The 21163-nt window shown below is 34.5% G+C and overlaps 1 protein-coding gene across 1 annotated transcript; it reads left to right on the top strand.

Annotated features, from left to right (window-relative positions):
* Positions 1-1803: 1803 nt before the first annotated feature.
* LOC141605677 (beta-xylosidase/alpha-L-arabinofuranosidase 2-like) lies at positions 1804-20394 on the top strand. Its single transcript, XM_074424549.1, has 7 exons — positions 1804-2448; positions 17122-17409; positions 17514-17683; positions 18067-18164; positions 18305-18655; positions 18959-19369; positions 19553-20394. The coding sequence occupies exons 1-7, from the start codon at positions 2005-2007 to the stop codon at positions 20122-20124; spliced, it is 2334 nt and encodes a 777-aa protein (XP_074280650.1). The 5' UTR covers positions 1804-2004; the 3' UTR covers positions 20125-20394.
* The last annotated feature ends 769 nt before the right edge of the window (positions 20395-21163 follow it).

Below are 21163 nucleotides of genomic sequence, written 5' to 3'. Positions count from 1 at the left end.
CAGAACAGTGATCTTGAGAACAAACGGGCCCCAACTGAACAACAGCATTGCTGACATTGGTGACTGTCCCAGTTGTACCAAGGAGTTCCTCATAGTAATGTAGAAAGGCACTCTGAATTTTACTCCCATCAGTATGTGCTACACCATTTACATCTTTAATGAGGAAGACTTTATTTCTTGCACATTTACTTTTCAAGATACTATGAAAGTACTTGGTGTTATTGTCACCTTGATTAATCCAAGTAGTTTTGTTTTTTGCAAAAGAAAACTGTCACAATGGCAGCTTCTTTTTCTTTCAGAATTAAATCAGGGTCAGTAGGGGAAATCTTTAACTGATCTTGAATATTATCTAGAATTTTCCAGGCATGAGCAGTGCTATTTTCAATATCAGCAAACAGTAGCTTATTAAGAGCTTTCAAAGGATATTTCAAACTCTTCAATTTCATAACAACTCGAAACATTCTAGTCCCTTGCCAAGCTTTGTTCCAGTAATGATTAACACAAGCATGAAACTCTGGAACTTGACTCCACATGTTATAATATTTGAAACTTCTTCTCCCTGTCATATGACTAGTAGCATCCTGAATAATGCAGGGAGTATGATCAAAGAGACCTTCATTATAAAAATGGGCATAGGATTTTGGTTTCTGCTGAAGCCACTCACTATTGACCAAAACTCTATCAAGCCTTGAATACACTCTGGTCTGTGGGTCCTGTTTGTTATTCCAGGTATAGAGGGAACCAACAGCAGGGCTATCCACTAGATGACAATAATCAATACAGGCCTGAAAATCTTCCATTTCTTCCTCAGTGGTTTGTTATTCCAGGTATAGAGGGAGCCAATGGTTGTTCGGCTTGACTCGTATAGTTATCAAGCCGAGCCCGAGCTCGAGCCAAGCTCGCACGAGCCGAACTTTGATCGAGTTTTAACCGACCCGATCTCGAGTTACTTGCAAGCTCTTTCGTCTCTCTCCCGTCTCATTATCACCCCTACGTGAAACCCTTATATGCATCAATCATTAACCCATTTATAAAATGAATAAATACTATTGATAAACAGTCTTTCATTAACTTATAAAAAAATTGAAGTTTTTTAATTCTTTTATCTATTTTTCGTTAAACTTTCCACTTTTCAGTAACGGTGTTAAATCATGCATACGGACGTGGGCCGCACCCAAATGGAGGAGAGACGGACCACTTAACAATACAAGAGAGGTTCCATCCTAAAACCAATTGACAATAAGAGGAGGAGCCCCCTTAATTATAAAGTGGTACAATCTCCCTTTCTCCTTCAATATGGGACACTCACATGTGGGTTAATTTAAGATTCTTCACAAACGGTATTTGCTTAAATTAACTCTTTAATTCAAGTACCTATTTTCATATCACGGGCACCCATTTCATTAGTCATTATGATCATCTTTACAAGTAAACTTGTTTAAATTATTGTTACCAATTGTTTAAATAATAACTTGTGGCACTATTTCCACCTATTCAAAAAATGACCTTAATACATAAAATAAAATATTACTTCGTACATGCTAACAAAGATTTATTAGTACCATTTTTTTAATTCAAAAATAACTAGCACCGCTACCGAGCACGGCCTTACCCTATCAAGGTTGTTTACCAAACTTAGCCTTAACTTCATAATTAAGCAAACTTAAAGGGACTAATAAGTAGTTTCGGGTATTTTTTATCTTCAGTTTATCATTAGCATTTCACGAGTCACATAAAATAGATTATCTTTATTTACGAGTCCAATTCATACTATTTAAAATCAAATTTAAATAAAACTTTTATAAATTGAAATAAATTTCTCGCGGTTTATCCTAATTTATCGTTCATGCTCATTATTATTATTATTATTATTATATAAAAAGGTTTTTCTCTTCTCTTTTAGCGATTGATACCTTACTAACCGTGTTCTATAAATACAACTAACCACTACTACCAAAACACACAACCCATTATAATCCCACACTTCCTCCTTAGCCTTAAAAAATGGGCTCCCTTCAAAACAGAGCAACAAAAAGCTGCTCTGTTTCTCTCCCCTGTTTTTACACCATTCTATTAATCACATTACACACCCTCCACCTCCCCACCGCCTCCGGCCAATCCCCGACATTTGCTTGCGATACAACAACCAATGCCTCGGTAGGGAATCTAGGGTTTTGCGATACATCGAAAAGCATAGAGGATAGGGTGGGGGATTTGGTGGGAAGGTTGACATTAGAAGAGAAAATAGGGTATTTGAGAAGTGGAGCAGTAAGTGTAGATAGGCTTGGTATACCAAAGTATGAATGGTGGTCCGAGGCATTACATGGAGTCTCTAATGTCGGACCGGGTACTCGTTTTGCTAATCCTGTTCCTGCTGCAACTAGTTTTCCTCAAGTCATTACTACTGCTGCTTCTTTTAATGTCACTCTCTTTCAAGCCATTGGAAAGGTATCCTTTCTATTCACTTATTCCCCTCCGTTTCCTTGTTCTCTTTTTTGTTGCGACATACTCCCTCCCATTCTAAATAAACATTTTATACCGTGGCATTTTAGGCACATTGGTACATATTATCTATATGTAGTTGTTAAATTAGTTTCAGTTCCATCCTAAATTGTTGGAATTTTGAATAAATAAGATATATGAACCGAAAAATCAATTTGTTACGTTCCATGCAAATGCTAATAAGTTTGTGATTAATGCACATCCATATCTACTACTACTATCTAGATAGTAGGGAGTATGTTTCAACTAGACATTCCACAAACAACTTAAATATTTCAAATATTATATCAGTGCTATCTCTCTGGGGATCCTTCTCCTTTCCCTTTATGACTCAACTTTAGCTTGAAACATATGATTAATTTCCCTACTCTAAAGACAATTAATTACGACAATAATATAATAGGTGGTTGTCCTTGGGTGGTCGGTTTAATCCTGTCAAATGTCATTTCATAGAATCCACCCGTTTAAATAAATTATATGTGAGATGGTTATATCGAATATCGGTACGATCTGAAAAAGAAAACAAACTAAAAGGGACTTGTGTAAGCCAGATTTGTAGCCTGGATCATTGAGTGCTAATCCAACCCCTTAATTCGACATAACTGAGACCATTTATATATATGATTATGACAAAACATTATCTTGAATGCATACTTAAAATATCAATTAGTATGATACGTAACCAAATGGTGAACACAAAGATCATTATCTTAAAAGGTAAGGAAAAAGTAGCCTAGCTAGACAGTGGTAAATTTACACTCGTGCTTATGTACATGTATAATTGACACATTTGTTTTTACGTTACTCTAAATACATGAGAATGAAGATAATTATTATTATTATTATTATATCCAATGTGGAGAAGCAACACATTCCTGAGTCACACATTTTTGTATCTTTGTGTCTTGTGATTACTTTCAGACTTTAGACAGTGAGCCCTATACAGTTCAGTACTACTTGTAGCAACTTGGACTACGCCCATATATAGCTGTCTATCTTTATCATCATTATATATAAAATAAAATAAGCTAAGAAAATCCGGTTTTTCGAAAAAATACTTTATTGTCAATTTGTAGTCTTATATTAGAGGAAAAAGTAGGTTCAACTGTGGTGGTCCTCATAGTTGAAATTCAGGTCTCACAAACTTGCCAACCTTTAATTTGGTTTGATATTTCCAAAGATTGCTTAACAAGCAAAATTAAATAATTGGAGATGCCGTAATAATTACATAATTTTCCATATACAATTATGTCGAGGGCCTATTATATAATTTGCCCTTTAATATTTGATTTGATGAATTGAATAAGCGAATAGACATTCATAATATTAAGAAATCTCAAAACGATCACAATCATGCAATGCATATATGGTATTTACAGTCGTCGGTGATCTTTAAGAAGTCCAAGAGATTTCTTTTTAATGCTGTAAAAGTTTGGTTTAATAGCATGTTATTCTACTAATAACTAAATTCTGCTATTACAATATATATGTCATCCGAACCTACTATTTACCCAATACGTCAAATTAGCATATTGATCGTCAAAACTAGTTGTATACGATGTTCCTTGTTCTATCATGAACACGTACAATCAAGTCTCTAAGTGTACATATTATGTTGTGATGTTGGTAAAATAACAAGTAGGTAGCAATGGATTGCGTAGCTGTTAAGTGAGTGAGTTAGGTAATATATACCCATAAAAATACCTTTAAATGATTCTATGTTGCAACGCAAGTCAGCATGATTTGTTTGTTTACACTATATATTAGGACTACGTTGCATGCACTCCTACAATATGTTCAACCTTAATTAAAGTGGTAGTTGTTTTTATGTGGAAAAATATTGTCATTGTTGTATCATTATGCTCCCTCCGCCCCGATCAAGGTCAATTATATGTTAGAATATATGTAAGATATCATAATTATTTATTTATTGATTTGGTATATTGTATTTGTAGCAAGTATCTTTTGTAATTAGGTTACTCTTTGTACTATTTATTTATACCCTTTGATCAATAGTATCAACCAAGCAATTACTTTCCTACATGGTATCAAGACCTAGGGTAAATCGATCTCGCTTCCGCTCGAACCCTAGCTCTCTCTTTCGTGCTCATCCACGACGCCTTTTTCTCTCCGACCTCTCGTCACAATCTAGACCTCTCGTCACATAACTCGTCATGCTTGACACGAAACCTTCCTCTTTCACCCGGCTCTTGCTGTCAACAATATCAAGAATCATGTTACCGCCGAACTCGGGATGGATAACGACTAATATCCCCTTTGAGTTGCACTCTTTACGAATCATGCTAAATCGAATCGAGTGCTTCACCATATCATCAAACCCAAAACCGGTGGTCCAAAACCGCCTACTACGGCTGATGAGAAGGAGATGTGGGAAGTTCTTGATGCTACGGTCCTTCAATGAATCAATGCAACGGTCACTAATGATCCCCTCGAGACGATTGTTGAAGCCGACTCCACTGCTATGGCTTGTTAGGATCGTCACCAATTGTTGTCCTTTGGTTTTGGCACAAAGACCCAGGAAAGAGAAGGAGACCAATTACTAAATGACAAGTGGAACAAATTGAGTGTGAATGATCAAATTGCTCATCAAGTTCATTCTTAAAATAGAAAGGACAACAATTGACCGGGACCAAAGGAGTACATAAGTACTTACTCCCTTTGTTTCAATCTTTTGTTTATCTTTTAAATTGTTTGTGAGTGTCGGACGGTATTTCAATCAAATAAGTATTCAATTGTTAAGTTTGTTATTAGAGTGTGTTAACCAAATTATTGGTGTACACCTATATATAGTGTAGTTACTAGTTTTCTTGCCCGTGCGTTGCACGGATGTTAAAATAATGTGTGATAAATTTCATAATAAAATGGAATATAGACATATAGTACATCGTTCATGTCTAAGATTTTATGTATGCCGCCTGACCAACAAATAATTCCCGTTAACATAATATTGACATAAGAATAAAAGAGTGTTTGATTAATAAAATACTTTTTTTTTTAGGAAAATAAAACCAATATGAAGTTTATATATATGATATTTGGACTGATAGTTTTTAAAATTTGTTCATTAATACCTGTTTGTTTTTCAATTGGTCAAGGAAAACAATAATATCTACTTGATAGGCTATCGCACACCTATGCAAAGATAATATTTATACCCTAACAAAACAAATGAATGTAGTACGTAGGGGTCGAACCACAGAGAGACGGGAGTTGTTAATTAGTTGTTATGGAATGAATTTTACCTTGAGGTCGGTTATCGTTTGAATTGGTTTGTTGATTGGTTTAATGATTAGAAAATAATAAACTAAATGATAAAAGGAGTCTAGGGAAGTCGGGTCACACATGCAAATTATGTAAATGCTTAAATTAAACATAGGAGTTGATAAAATGTTAATTGTTTAGGCTTAGAGACACCCACCTTACGATATTAGTGTCAACCATAGACCGGATCCTAGAAAAACTCTCGTCCATGGCTAGGTCGTCCTACTACACATGCTTAGTCTAATTCAATTCCGTGCCTCTCGACTTTAGAACGGATGAACAAACTTAATCAATGAATAAGGCCTTTAAACAAAGATTAAACATTAAGGTGCAAACATGTGATAGAAACAATTTAAACAATATTATATCAACCTAATTTAACATTTTACAAATACTTTTTATGCATGGCTCCCTTCATTCCCTAGACAAAAGAAACTACTCTAACATGATGGAAATGTAAATTAAACTAATGATAAATGAAAACATGAATAAGAAATTACCTTGAAATTGGAAATGGAAATGGAAATGGAAGAACAATACTTGTAATATAAATAACTTGTAAATGTAAATTGTTTTATAACTTGTAATGTAAATAGGAAATGTAAATAACATAAAGTAAATCTAAGCTAAATTAAACTAAAAGCTAACCTAAACTAACTACTAAATTTAGAGAGAATTTCTATGTAAAAGTGTGTAGAAAAAAATGGTGTCCAAGATGTGTGAGATTAGCATCTCTTATATAGGAAATAAGGGAGTAAACTTTGTAGAAGAATACCAAAATGTCATCCTAAACACACTCTTAATTTTCCTTCAATTCTTGAGTAATTGCCAAAAGGAATCCCATGCAAATTCTTAATGCCTCTTTAATCACATGGTTAAATGTGATATTAGCATCCAAAGCTTTTCTTAGCATCCAATATTTTCCACTATAATTTGGACTTTGAATTTGGGCTTGACTTGCATATTGACTTTGCTTGCATTTTCATTTTGATCCAACACTTTCTTCATGCAAAATCCATGCACTTCCAACACTTAGTCCAATCTTGCTCTCATACTTAGCATTGCTTCTAGTGCTAGCACATTTTATAGTACTTTAGCTCATATAACTCATTTTCCTACAAAACACACTTGAACACACAATTGCACTAGAAACACAATATTAGCTTAAAAACACTTTGATAAGTGCTAAATGATATATAAAATCAAACTAATATAAGGGGTTAAAATGTATAAAATATGCACTTATCAAACTCCCCCAAGCTAAGTCCTTGCTTGTCCTCAAGCAAGATCATCCCAACATTGCAAATCCCAAGCAGCTAACAAGCAATTGATTCAAATCCCGAAAACACAAAGGCATAAGGATAAGCAAAATCATGGATGAGATTTACATGGCGGCGTAGCGTGGATGACTTCAAGTAAACTTTTCGGCTCTTGCATGATCTTTTGACTTTCGGACTCTCACGATCCACGCATAACTCTATTTTGTGTAAAAGGACATTTTGTGATTAATCACTCAACAATCCTCGACTCATGAGAGTGTGCCCGCAATCTAATATGGTAATCAATTCAAAACTCTAAGACAAAACAATCAAATGCAAGCATGTAAAGAAGCCAAGGGTAAGAAGAAGGTAAATAAACATGGGCAAGAAAGGGGAACAAATGAGTTATGGTAATGTGGAGCTAAGTCAAGCTAGCAACTACCAAAATGTAAAGGTGCTCAATCCCAATTACAACCCAATTTGCAATTTAATCATAAGTAAACTCTCTAAAATATATGAATAATGTATGAGAATTTCTCACATCAACTTCTTCTTCTCTTTTTTCTTTTCAATTCATACTTCTTTTTCATTTCACTTTCATGCTTTTTCTTTTCTTTTCTTTTTCTCAACTTTTTTTTTTTCTCTTTCTTGATTTTTTTCATTTCAATTCATCATCACTTTTTCTTCTTTTCTTTCTTGAGCATTAAGACCAAGCTCACATGATTGTCCAAACTTTGAAACAAATCCCAATTGAGCACCCAAACAAGGACAAACAAAGCTACTAGCTCAACAAGGGTAGGCAATTTCAATGATGTAGCTAGGGATAAATTTTGTGAAGGGGTCAAAAAGGCTAAATTTATCATGTGAATGGCTCCAAAATGCTTTAACAAATGAATGCATGCTTAACAAGAGATGAAATAAAGACCATACTTGTGCGTTTTGATGTAACACACAACATAAGGAGACCTACACTCACCTAAGAGAGACCGGATATGGATGCATTGGTCTAAAGAAGGCTCTCTACCTTACCATTTTGGGGCTTGCCAAAAGTCAAGATCAAGCTTACTTGGTCCAAAATCCGTCTTCCACCTACTATGTCAAGACATCCCCATGCATTCTATATCCCGTCAAAAGTAGCGAATCAAGAGTTATCAAGCCAAAAATGGGACAAACAAGAGAGCATAAGTAGGACAAGTAAAGAATTAGAAGGAAAAATTCACACAAATGTTTCAAAATTTCTCACTAAATCTATACTAACTAAATGCAAACTAACTAATGTGCAAATGCAATCTCCCCCCAAGCTAAACATAACATTGTCCTCAATGTGCCAACAATTAAATTACTCAACTAAACCACAAAAATGGTTCAAAGCACATAAACAAGAACGAAAAGAGGTCATATTTAATGGGTTGCGAGAAATAAACTAAAGTGCAAAACAAAGAAAACTTACTAGACTAACGAGCCTCCCCCAAGCTAGCATAAACATTGGGAGATTCCTCCATTTAGCATCTCATCAAAAAAAATGGGTCAAAATTCCGGTGGGTACTTTGTCCTTGATGCTAATAGAGGTTTTCGGGTGCGATTTGACTGAGAAATGAAGAAAAATATAGAGAAGGAGTACCGTCCTTTGCTTTTGAAGCATATGGAAAAGATTTAGCATATCCCGTATTTTATTAAAACGCGCAAAAAGGAAGAAAGTCACGACCCCGATCGGGGTGACTTTTTTTCTTTTAATTTTTTTTTTTTTTAACTTGTAAAACGGAAATGTCACGACCCCGAACGGGGTTACAACATGGGGTAGTATGTTATCCTTCAAAACACCTCTTCTCCTCTTCAAACACCTACAAATCACAACTCAAAATAGCAAACTAGTCTAAAATTTATTCCTAATTCTAATAAAACATGAAATTGCGTAAAAATTGAAATAAAACAAAAACAAACTATTTTTTTGTCTAATGGATCCTCCATCGTCCTTTAAAAAGCAAGTCAATGCCCTTAGAAGTTGATCATATTCCTGCGCATGAGCAATACACAAGCATATGTAAGCAATTGATAAGATAAAAACATGATAAAGTAAAGGTAAGAGATAGGATATCTTATCAAAATGCTTATGTGAGACTTCATAGAGAACCACCGTACTACTCCACTCGTCAGTAAGAGATGGAGCATCATGCTTAAGACCATGAAACAAATTGTTAGTACACAACATATCATCATAAACGTTCTCAATTAGGTGGTATGAAAACTCTAAATGGTAGGACTTTGGGGAATTGGGGGTTTCATCCCTATTAACCTCTATGTCACATAGTCCACCATCTACTTCTAATGGGTCCACTATATCCTCCATGGAAGGATTTGTAAAGGGTTCTAAGGTCTAAACCTCGTCCTTTTCAATAAAAACGGGCCCAACATCGTCCACGATATGGGTGTCATCTACTACATGGTCAATGTCATGAGTCTCTACATGGTCAATCGGAGTGATGTTATGGGGAATTTTTAAAGAAAAATTAGGACCATCATCATCTTCTTCCAATAATTCTAAATTATTAGTTGCAAAAGACTCACACTGGGAAGGTGGAAGATTAGAAGCTTTGATAAATCGCTCATTTCCTTCTCGCATTTCTGTGAGCATGTCTTCGAGCATTTTTATGATACGAGCCTCGGACGCTTGTTGCTCCAAATGATCTTGAAGAAGCATTGCACTCCTCAATTCTTCTTGACGAGTTACCTCCCGCAATTGACTTTGGCTAGCCATGAAATCAAAGAAATCCCAAAGTTGTAGCCCCATCATGTAGTAGACACTCCCATTACTCAAGTTTAGAGCTATTTCCCGGGTCTTAAAATTCATGCCATTAAGCGCGAATTGAACCATGTAATCCCCATCAAGGACATGTCCAAAATAGAGGAGACTATCGCAAAAATGGTAGAATCGGGCAAGATAGTCATGAAAAGGCTCATCTTGGAGTTGTGGGACGAATTCGTAATTCATTATGAATGGCCAATAGCTTTATAACCTACAAAAATAGGCACTAAAACACAAGAAAACCATGAGATAATCCCAAGGAACAAGTATTCCTCGAGACAAAATAAAATAAGATAAAATTCAACAACTAATTAGCAAACAAAACCGTATCCCCGGCAACGGCGCCAAAATTTGATAGGCTATCGCACACCTATGCAAAGATAATATTTATACCCTAACAAAACAAATGAATGTAGTACGTAGGGGTCGAACCACAGAGAGACGGGAGTTGTTAATTAGTTGTTATGGAATGAATTTTACCTTGAGGTCGGTTATCGTTTGAATTGGTTTGTTGATTGGTTTAATGATTAGAAAATAATAAACTAAATGATAAAAGGAGTCTAGGGAAGTCGGGTCACACATGCAAATTATGTAAATGCTTAAATTAAACATAGGAGTTGATAAAATGTTAATTGTTTAGGCTTAGAGACACCCACCTTACGATATTAGTGTCAACCATAGACCGGATCCTAGAAAAACTCTCGTCCATGGCTAGGTCGTCCTACTACACATGCTTAGTCTAATTCAATTCCGTGCCTCTCGACTTTAGAACGAATGAACAAACTTAATCAATGAATAAGGCCTTTAAACAAAGATTAAATATTAAGGTGCAAACATGTGATAGAAACAATTTAAACAATATTATATCAACCTAATTTAACATTTTACAAATACTTTTTATGCATGGCTCCCTTCATTCCCTAGACAAAAGAAACTACTCTAACATGGTGGAAATGTAAATTAAACTAATGATAAATGAAAACATGAATAAGAAATTACCTTGAAATTGGAAATGGAAATGGAAATGGAAGAACAATACTTGTAATATAAATAACTTGTAAATGTAAATTGTTTTATAACTTGTAATGTAAATAGGAAATGTAAATAACATAAAGTAAATCTAAGCTAAATTAAACTAAAAGCTAACCTAAACTAACTACTAAATTTAGAGAGAATTTCTATGTAAAAGTGTGTAGAAAAAAATGGTGTCCAAGATGTGTGAGATTAGCATCTCTTATATAGGAAATAATGGAGTAAACTTTGTAGAGGAATCCCAAAATGTCATCCTAAACACACTCTTAATTTTCCTTCAATTCTTGAGTAATTGCCAAAAGGAATCCCATGCAAATTCTTAATGCCTCTTTAATCACATGGTTAAATGTGATATTAGCATCCAAAGCTTTTCTTAGCATCCAATATTTTCCACTATAATTTGGACTTTGAATTTGGGCTTGACTTGCATATTGACTTTGCTTGCATTTTCATTTTGATCCAACACTTTCTTCATGCAAAATCCATGCACTTCCAACACTTAGTCCAATCTTGCTCTCATACTTAGCATTGCTTCTAGTGCTAGCACATTTTATAGTACTTTAGCTCATTTAGCTCATTTTCCTACAAAACACACTTGAACACACAATTGCACTAGAAACACAATATTAGCTTAAAAACACTTTGATAAGTGCTAAATGATATATAAAATCAAACTAATATAAGGGGTTAAAATGTATAAAATATGCACTTATCACTACTCTGCATAATCAACTCAATGATGCAACAAATCTCCTTCTTTCGAATAACAACCATAATTTAATCATTGCCGGATCAAAATGTAATTATGTAAATCATTTAGAGGTAGTTAGAATGTTATACCTCCCGGTCAAACTATAGAAATACATTTGAATGTGAACCAAATTCCAACACAATACTACATGGCTTGGGCTGCTTATAACTCACCCCCCCCCCCCCCCCTCCCACACCCCTTTTCTATAGCAATAGTCTTGGCCCCCATCTTCTCATTTGAAAAAAATCTTTCACGCAGATCTCTATTTTTATTCCCTATTCACACACATGATCTAAACAATCTCATCACTTGAAAGATCGATCCTTGTCTCCGAAATTTATCTCAAATTTATCCAACCAAGTGAAAAACTAAACCCCTACTTATAGAAAAATCCACAGTCCAATGGAAACTAACCCTTGCTCTCGAGAATGTTGTTAGAATTAAGATTTTACTTTAATTTGGATTGATGAGGTCAAGATTAAGTTTATCAGTATGATGTTTTGAGGTTGTTTCTTATTATTCATGTTACCTATATGTTTTAATGCAAACGATATTTTGCTGATAAATAACCTTATTTATTATCATTTCCTCGCTAAACTCATCACCCTCCACAACTGCACCCTCCCTCCTTCCCACTAATTTACCCGCAAAATAAAACATTAGCCACTGTGATTAGTTCTTACTACTTGAAACAACCTCTAATCCACTACCACCATCACTACCTTTCTGCCACGTTTTACATCTAAGAAGTCATAAATCACATTCAGCTCCATGAAACACCAATCTTTACTCTAGATGATATGGATCCTCGTCTCCCTTATCGAAGACAATTTATTTCTCCTTCAACAAAGAAAAGTTTAAGAAGCAATCTTCTCTCTTATCTCTCTCCCTTTCCCTTCCTAGTCTTTTTCTCATCCCCTCCCCTACCTCCATTCCAGATACTCAAACAAAGTATTTTGGTACTATGTTTGTAAACTGAATAAGTTTGAATATTATATATATACACACGAACTTTGCTATTTATTTCATTTTGCATAAATAAATCTTACTACCTCCATCTCATTTTTATTGTCCTTTTTTCTTCAAGTGTTATTATCTCATAATTATTATCCCCTTTCTAGATCTAGTAAGGAAAATCTTTAGTCAACCAACTCGTCGCAATCAACCTCATTCCCACTCGAAACAACCTTTAGCCCACTACTTAATCCTTTCGGTTCACACATAAAACGGTCTAATATGCAAAGCTTTCATCTCTCTCTTGAAAAGTCCATCTAACTAACAGAAAACTAACCGCTACTTTCTAAACTTCATCATTTTTACATCCCGTAAAGATCAAGTTGAATATGACAAAAAAAATGCAGAAACTTAGGTTTTCTTTGATAACGACATATTGAACATTTTTTTTAGCATTTTGAGAGTTTTTACACTATTTAAATAACAAATGTGATATTTCGAGTGTTGATCATCGACATATTGAAATAGTAGATTGTGGTGTAATTTCCTGTTTTACATTATGACCTTTAATTAGTACTCCCTCTATACCACACCAATGGTAACATTGGACCTTTTCACACTTGTCGAGACACGTTTTACAACGTGAATATCTTTAGTTACACATTATTAAAAATTATAAAAAAAATTGATATTCTTATAGAATTCATGACGATAAATCAAATAAGATCTCACATGACTATATTTTGTCTTATAAATTAAGAATAATATCGAAGATTCTCTACGATCATGAATAGTGACAAGATTCTCAATGTTACCATTGGTGTGGTATGAAGGGAGTATATATTATAAGAAAATAAAAATTGAGTTTTTTTTTTTATCTCTGAGGAAATTAAAGATCAAACTTTATCTTTATCATATTTATAATTAATATTCTTCACTTACAATATATAAATTTAAGCAAGTTCAAATAAGTTAGCTAAAAGTTATAAATCACTTAATTGTAAAAGCAAAGATAATCATTTTTTTATTAATATGAAATAAATGTCATAAACTTCATGAAAATATTAATGCGGTAGAGAACTATAGAAGAGTTGGCAAGTACGTGACCCCCTTTTAGGTTTAAATTTTTTTCATTTATTTTTAATTTTTTGCCTAAAGGTGGTTAAATCATCGTATTATGCATGACGAATATGTCTCACCCTTCCCCAATTCGTATATCTCCCTAAATTATAGTGATGATGGGCCCAATTTACACAAAAAAAAAAATTATAGCATCAACAATAATTAGTTTGCTCCATATAATTGAATAGTACCGTTTTTTATGCATGTAAATTTTCCAGAAGAAAAGCTTGAAAGAGACGGTCTTCACTATGTTAGGGAAAGACTACTCTTACCCTTTTATGTCTTTATCATGACTTTTTTTTTAATGTTGATCGTTGCTTGAATTGAATCTTAACCTTATACATATTTCTATAATAAGTGTATCTAATTTATCTTCAAGCCTCATTCAAATCTATTTTATTACTCATGATACCATTTTTACTTTAAATTGTAAAACAATCGCACAATAAAGTTTTTCAAAATATTTACTCATTTGTCATAATATGATATTTCGATTTGCATATTAGCAGCAACTTTCTTTATCTTTTAATACTCCTTGAAAAATAGATATCAAACTTTGTACTTATCAATAATTTGTGAATATCTTATTTAAATTTTGATTAATATACTTTTGTATAATGACAAATGAATGTAAATAATATAATAATAAATTATCAATAGAAGTTGAAGTGTATTGTGAGGGAAATAACTTTAAAATTAGTAGGAGAAATACATATGACATTTGAAAAATAAACTTCGTATTATGTATAATTAAATATGACATTAACAATAACAAAAGACGTAGGGGCATATTTCAGCGTTCATTTTACTCTTTACATGAGTAAATTCCATGTAGTACGTATTATGCATGCACATTTGTCACAACCCAGTTCAGCCTAGGGCCTTTTAGCCTCATAATACCTCATTTTTTTAATCGCAAGTTGTCATAAAATTGGATATTATAAATATATCAAAGGTTTTTTTTTTCCTTCAAATTTAATAAAAAGTGAACAGATACTAATGAATAATTTTTTAGTATTAATAAATTGTAGATAATTAATTTACTTCGTGTTTCTAATAATAAAATTTTAAAATAATTAATTAATTCTCATTCCTAATAGGAAAATCATATTCCTAATTATAATAGAAAATTTTTAAATAATTATTACCTCCTAATTCTAATAGTATGATTAGGAAAAAAAAGCCTTAATAAATTGTTAATTTATTTCCTATTTCTAATCGGTAAATTGTAAAATAATTAATTAATTCTCATTTCTAATAAGAAAATTATATTCCTAATTATAATAGGAAAATTGCAAAAAAATTAATTATCTCCTAATTCTAATGTTAATAGTATAATTAGAAAAAAAAAAGCCTCCTTTAGTTATATATATTGATTGATTGATTGATTGTACGTTTAGGTCCACTAGAGTTGGAAATAATGGTGACAGGAAAACAAGTAGAAATGACAGATACAAAGTGACGAACTTAGAATCACAAATTCTCATTATAGGCGGACACTATCCGTCTATACTAATAGGAATATTTATAATAGTTGGGCCTCAACCAAAACCTTAAGGTGATGGTTGAGGCCCAGCTGTTATAAATATTCCTATTATAATAAGAATATTTATAATGGTTGAGGCCCAACTGTTATAAATATTCATAGTTGGGCATCAACCATCACCTTAAGGTTTTGGTTGAGATGATTCATCTATCATGGTATCAGAGCCAGTGTGACCGAAGGTCACGGGTTCAAATCCTGGCAACCTCAAAACTCCTCAAAAACTCGAAGTGGAAACCCAAAGACACGGACGGGGAGCGGTGCAGACAACTAACCACTCTTCAAGCCCAACGGGCATTTGAGTGAGGGAGCGTAATATGAATATTTATAATAGTTGGGCCTCAACCATCACAAAATACCCATTTGCCATAAAGTGGGAAGCACATGGAGGGTGCCCCACCTTGTCCCCCTACCCATTTTATTAGAGGTCTCTACCCGTCTTTTCGCCCTACCCGTCTATACCAAGACCTATTGACTTAGAATTTGTATGGACATTCCTATAAAACAAGGAAAATGAGATGGTGTCACCCGGTGATGCTGAGATTCGGCGCCACCGAGAATATAATCGTAAATTACTTTGCTAAATTAACTTTCCTCCAATAAAATTTGAATTTTTAAACATTTACTAATTAGGGGTAGTTTAGGAATATAAATATATCCTTACAAAAAACAAGTTACCCGTGAATTATTCCAATCTTGTTGGCATTTGCTTGATTTTCTCTAACAAACTCTTTCTTTCTCTATCATTTTACTCGACATTTATTTACTTAACGACAATGATAACTTCAAAAAAACTATGAACTGACCCCATACACAAGAACCACAAACATACCAGTATACCACCAATCGCTAAGTTAATGAAAATTTCATTTACAGTCCAATCTGAGTGTATTGTTTAATGAAAACTATTATATACGAATCTAAATCAATGAAATGCTACAACAATTACTAAAAGCAGGATTACTTGCTTATATAATTTTTTATGTTTTTTGTTGATCGATTACGTTAAATTTTCATTTTTTATTTTTGCCTTTTAAATTCATGAAGAGCATACACGCACGAAGTTATAATGATTTAAGAAAATGGGCAAAGAGTAGTTTGTTTTAGTTGGGATTTTACTTCTAACTCCAGATAACATATATAGGAGTATTACGGTCTTACCCCTAAGAGTTTGGCGGGAAATTGAAAACTTTAAATTAGGGTGGCGCTGAGATTCAGTATCACCCGGTGGCGCCCTATCGCCATCCATGATACAAATACCATTATGTGTTATTAGTGAGAAGGTGTCATGTTTAATTTGATCGTTATCCGATTATATAGCTAGAAAAGAAAAAGTGGCCTTTAATTGCTTCGTTCCTTATCCTTGCTTGTTCCTTTAGGTGCTTTGGCTTTTGTTAATCTTTTAGGCCCCACGCTATAATAACAACGTGTTATGATTAATCAATTTTGCAATCAACCACCCTCTGTATCAGCTGAATCCCCCATACATAACTGTCTGGAGGTGAGAGTTGATTTAAATGTAAATCTAAATTATCGGGGAAATGATGTGATGTTGTATAAGACTATTTTAGGGTGAGAGTTCCTAAGTTTCAAGCTTGAAACGTTTTCTGTATTAACCGAAACCAGAATTGATATTATTAGGACTGTTAATCAAGAAACCTTTAATGCTCAGATCACATTTTTATAGTATTGTTATGGTCTGCACTTTTGTTAACATCATAACATGCCTCTAATTAAGCTCATTAAATAATGATTATGCTTACACTACTCCAATTAATGTAAAATTTAGCAAGAAGTATTTACCCAAATTTTTACTACAATTTTATGGCATGCATAATAATGAATGGGGATGCATGCATGAACAATGATATAGGTAGTATCAAATGAAGCAAGAGCAATGTACAATTTGGGATTGGCAGGGTTGACATATTGGTCACCAAATGTGAACATATTCAGAGACCCAAGATGGGGAAGAGGCCAGGAAACTCCAGGGGAAGACCCTCTTCTTTCAAGTAAATATGGTTCGTCTTACGTAAAAGGCTTACAGCAAACTGACGACGCTGATCCCAAAAAGCTTAAGGTCGCTGCTTGTTGTAAACATTACACTGCTTATGATGTCGATAATTGGAAAGGTGTCGATCGTTATCATTTTAATGCTATCGTAAGTTTCTTATTACGGACTACTACTTAATTATTCATTCGCTTGATTATTATGGTACTACTATTTATCTAAGCATTATTGGCTGCACCTACGATACGGTACAGGTGACACAGCAGGACTTGGATGATACATACCAACCTCCATTCAAGAGTTGTGTTGTAGATGGGAATGTTGCTAGTGTTATGTGCTCCTACAACCAAGTCAATGGCAAACCTACTTGTGCTGACCCTGACCTTCTCTCTGGAGTTATCCGGGGGGAGTGGAAATTGAATGGGTACATGCCTCATCTATTCAATTTGCCTACCTTCATCATTGTGACCAGTTAAGAGAGTCGTTGCGACCACGAGTAGTCCGATTATCTTCCCAATTCAAAAACTAACAAACTCGCCATCACCAATAGATCAGACCAGATAAGAGAGCACTTTTATCACACATAAAGGAGTTGGTATCTGAATCATTAGGACTGTGAGATAAACTCACTTACCCATTGATTGATTAAAACCATATTGATTAGATAGATATTACTCCATAGTCCATACTTATTTATGGATAAATGGAGCAGTCTCACAAAATAATTGTGCGAGATTGCCTCGTTTGGGTAGTCGTGTACAGTATATATTATCTGAATGATCATCTTTGACGTATTTTCTTTGGCAGTTACATTGTTACAGATTGTGATTCTGTAGAAGTGTTGTTTAATGACCAACACTACACTAAAACCCCAGAAGAAGCTGCAGCAGATGCCATATTGGCAGGTGCGTCAAATTTCTGTTACTTTGGCACTTCACTTTGTCTATATTTGGCTAATGAAACATCATTAACACTTGGTCGAGTCTAAGTAACATAGGGAAAACATAATCATGTCTATGTTTGATTGATAAAATATTCTGAGCAGGTGTGGATCTGAACTGTGGATACTTTATGGGGAAACACACCCAAGCTGCAGTACAGAATGGACTTCTGAAAGAATCTGATATCAACAAACCTATCTCTAACAACTTTGCTACACTCATGAGGCTTGGTTTCTTCGATGGGAACCCGAGCACGAGGCTTTATGGAAGCCTTGGTGCCAAAGATGTTTGCTCATCAGAAAACCAAGAATTAGCTTTGGATGCTGCAAGACAAGGCGTTGTTCTACTTAAGAACAATGCTGGGAGTTTGCCATTCTCGGCCACCACCATTAAGTCTTTGGCTGTCATTGGACCTAATGCTAATGTCACCAAGACCATGATTGGAAACTATGAAGGTAACCTACACTACTGTCTAGTGTCTAGTTTCCTTATTACGCACTAATAAAGTCGTGACTGAACAATGAAGGGTGGTCAATCGTACGATATTCATTTTGAGAAACTCTCAAATCAGACTATCTAACAATAAGGTTAAGGTCGGGTTTCATGTCTTAACTCTTAAGACTCTTATACGAGTTCTCATAGTTTGTGATGTATGATACCCTACTAATAATATTGCCCTACTTCCATTTAGGACTGTCTCTAGCTCTCTATCTCTTGCTACATCAATGTTCTTTCTGAAGTATTAAGCATTTTGGCAGGCATTCCTTGCAAGTACACAACTCCTCTGCAAGGCCTCTCAGCCTACACAGCAACAACTTACCAGGCAGGCTGCGCCAACGTAGCGTGTGCTACTGCCCAGGTGGATCAAGCAAAACAGATTGCTGCCACGTCTGACGCCACCGTGTTAATCGTGGGTGCTGACCAATCAATTGAGGCAGAGAGCAGGGACAGAGTGGATCTATACCTTCCAGGTCAGCAACCTCTACTGGTTTCAGAGATTGCAAATGTTTCCAAGGGACCTGTGATTCTGGTAGTAATGTCAGGAGGTGGTATGGACATAACATTTGCCAAAAACAATGATAAGATCACTAGTATTTTGTGGGTTGGTTACCCTGGTCAAGCTGGTGGTTCTGCTCTTGCTGATGTTATCTTTGGTGCTTTCAATCCAAGTGAGTCTCCTTCGATATTCTAGTTTCACATTTATTTATTTCTTCCAAATATAGCAATCACAACATTATTCTGGTACTCATTGACCCGACTCCAAAACCCGTTATTCTTAAAATGTTCATTGTAGAGCTTTAGCCTAGATCAATAAAAGAAAATTGACACATTAGTTACTTTATTTCCTGCAGGCGGACGACTTCCGATGACATGGTACCCTCAATCATACGCAGAAAAGGTGCCGATGACAAACATGAACATGAGACCCGACCCGACAACCGGGTACCCAGGTAGAAGCTACAGGTTCTACAAAGGGGAAACAGTCTTCTGTTTCGGGGATGGGATAAGTTACTCAGACTTCACCCACAACCTAGTCAAGGCACCTACACAAGTCTCTATTCCCTTGCAGGAATATCATTCGTGCAGGTCTTCTACCTGCAAGTCAGTCGAAACCGTAGGAGACCATTGTCAGAACCTAGAATTTGATGTCCAGTTGAGGGTCAGGAATAACGGGAGCATGGGAGGGGCCCACACAATTTTCCTATTCTCAACTCCCCCCTCGGTGCACAATGCACCGCAGAAACACTTGGTTGGATTCGAGAAGATTTTCTTGGACAAGAATACAGAAAGCATTGTCAAGTTTAATGTGGATGTTTGTAAGCATTTGAGTGTAGTCGACGAAGTAGGGAACCGTAAGGTTGCCCTTGGAGTTCATCAACTACATATTGGAGATCTTAAGCATTCTTTGGATGTCCAGATTTAGTAAGTAGGCACAGTGATTTATCAGGGGGTGAAAAGAAAACCCCCACACATAAAACTGAGGTTTTGTCAAAAAAAAAAAAAAAAGAGGGATGAAAACTGTAACTTTATTGGCATGAAATTTGATGTTCAAATATCAACAAAAGGGGTTTCGTAAGATGTTCCAAATTGTTTCAACTGATTAATTCAAAGTTCAAAGTTGTAGAAATGTCCTGAGAATATTTATATCCATTGCCCACATGAAGGAGCTATGCGTATTTCCATGGGAGTTTCACTTACTGTTCTTTGTATACTTTCCTAGTTCAATAATCTCAGTTCATATTATTGATGGTTGTGATTAAAAAAATTAAGTTCTTAAGTCCTAATTTAAACAGATTGTTGTGAACTTATAAAATTGATGGTTGTGATTAAAAGAAAAAACACATCCACCCACTAGTAATTAATGATCTATTGACTTTTATCTCTCCTAGTTGTTACTTCCAATTAATCTATTAATTACATTCTCTTTTTCATTAACTGGTTATTCCCATTTCAAATGTCAAATTAACGTTTATAATCTGAAATTTCATACCCGCGTAAATTAAAAGCGGCTTTAAAAAAAGTTCCGTAAATCTTCATCCGGACTCCGATTAAGGCGAAATAAAAGCCTAATTTTATTATTTTTTCAATCTCGTTACAATGGTAATATTTTTAAATACTATTGAGTTTCTGAAATATTCAGTACCACTTCGTGAATTGGGAGTTACATCATATACTTGAAATTACACCTTATCTACTCGATATTAATTAATTAATTAATTTACTCATATACTTGAAGTTACACAATATCAATTTGAAGTTACACAATATCAATTTGAAGTTACACATTTATTGAGTTAAAGTTACATGGCATTAGCTTGAAATTTCCTTCAAAGTAAAATTAATTTAAAGTTACACAATATCGATTTAAAATTACACCTTTATTGAATTAAAGTTACACGGTATTAGCGTGAAGTTACCTTCAAAATAATATTAATTTGAAGTTTCACAATAGCAATTTAAAG

This window comes from Silene latifolia, chromosome 10, assembly GCF_048544455.1.
Source record: "Silene latifolia isolate original U9 population chromosome 10, ASM4854445v1, whole genome shotgun sequence".
NCBI lineage: Eukaryota > Viridiplantae > Streptophyta > Magnoliopsida > Caryophyllales > Caryophyllaceae > Silene > Silene latifolia.
Note: the sequence above shows the minus strand (reverse complement) of the source record. Positions and strands in the feature narration are given on the sequence as shown.

Bases quoted from the DNA above. Each gene is read 5' to 3' on its own strand.
- LOC141605677 (XM_074424549.1), top strand. From the start codon at position 2,005: ATGGGCTCCCTTCAAAACAGAGCAACAAAAAGCTGCTCTGTTTCTCTC. The intron at 17,684-18,066 runs GTACATGCCTCA...TTTCTTTGGCAG, and splicing joins GGGGAGTGGAAATTGAATGG to TTACATTGTTACAGATTGTG. The intron at 19,370-19,552 runs GTGAGTCTCCTT...TATTTCCTGCAG, and splicing joins CTTTGGTGCTTTCAATCCAA to GCGGACGACTTCCGATGACA.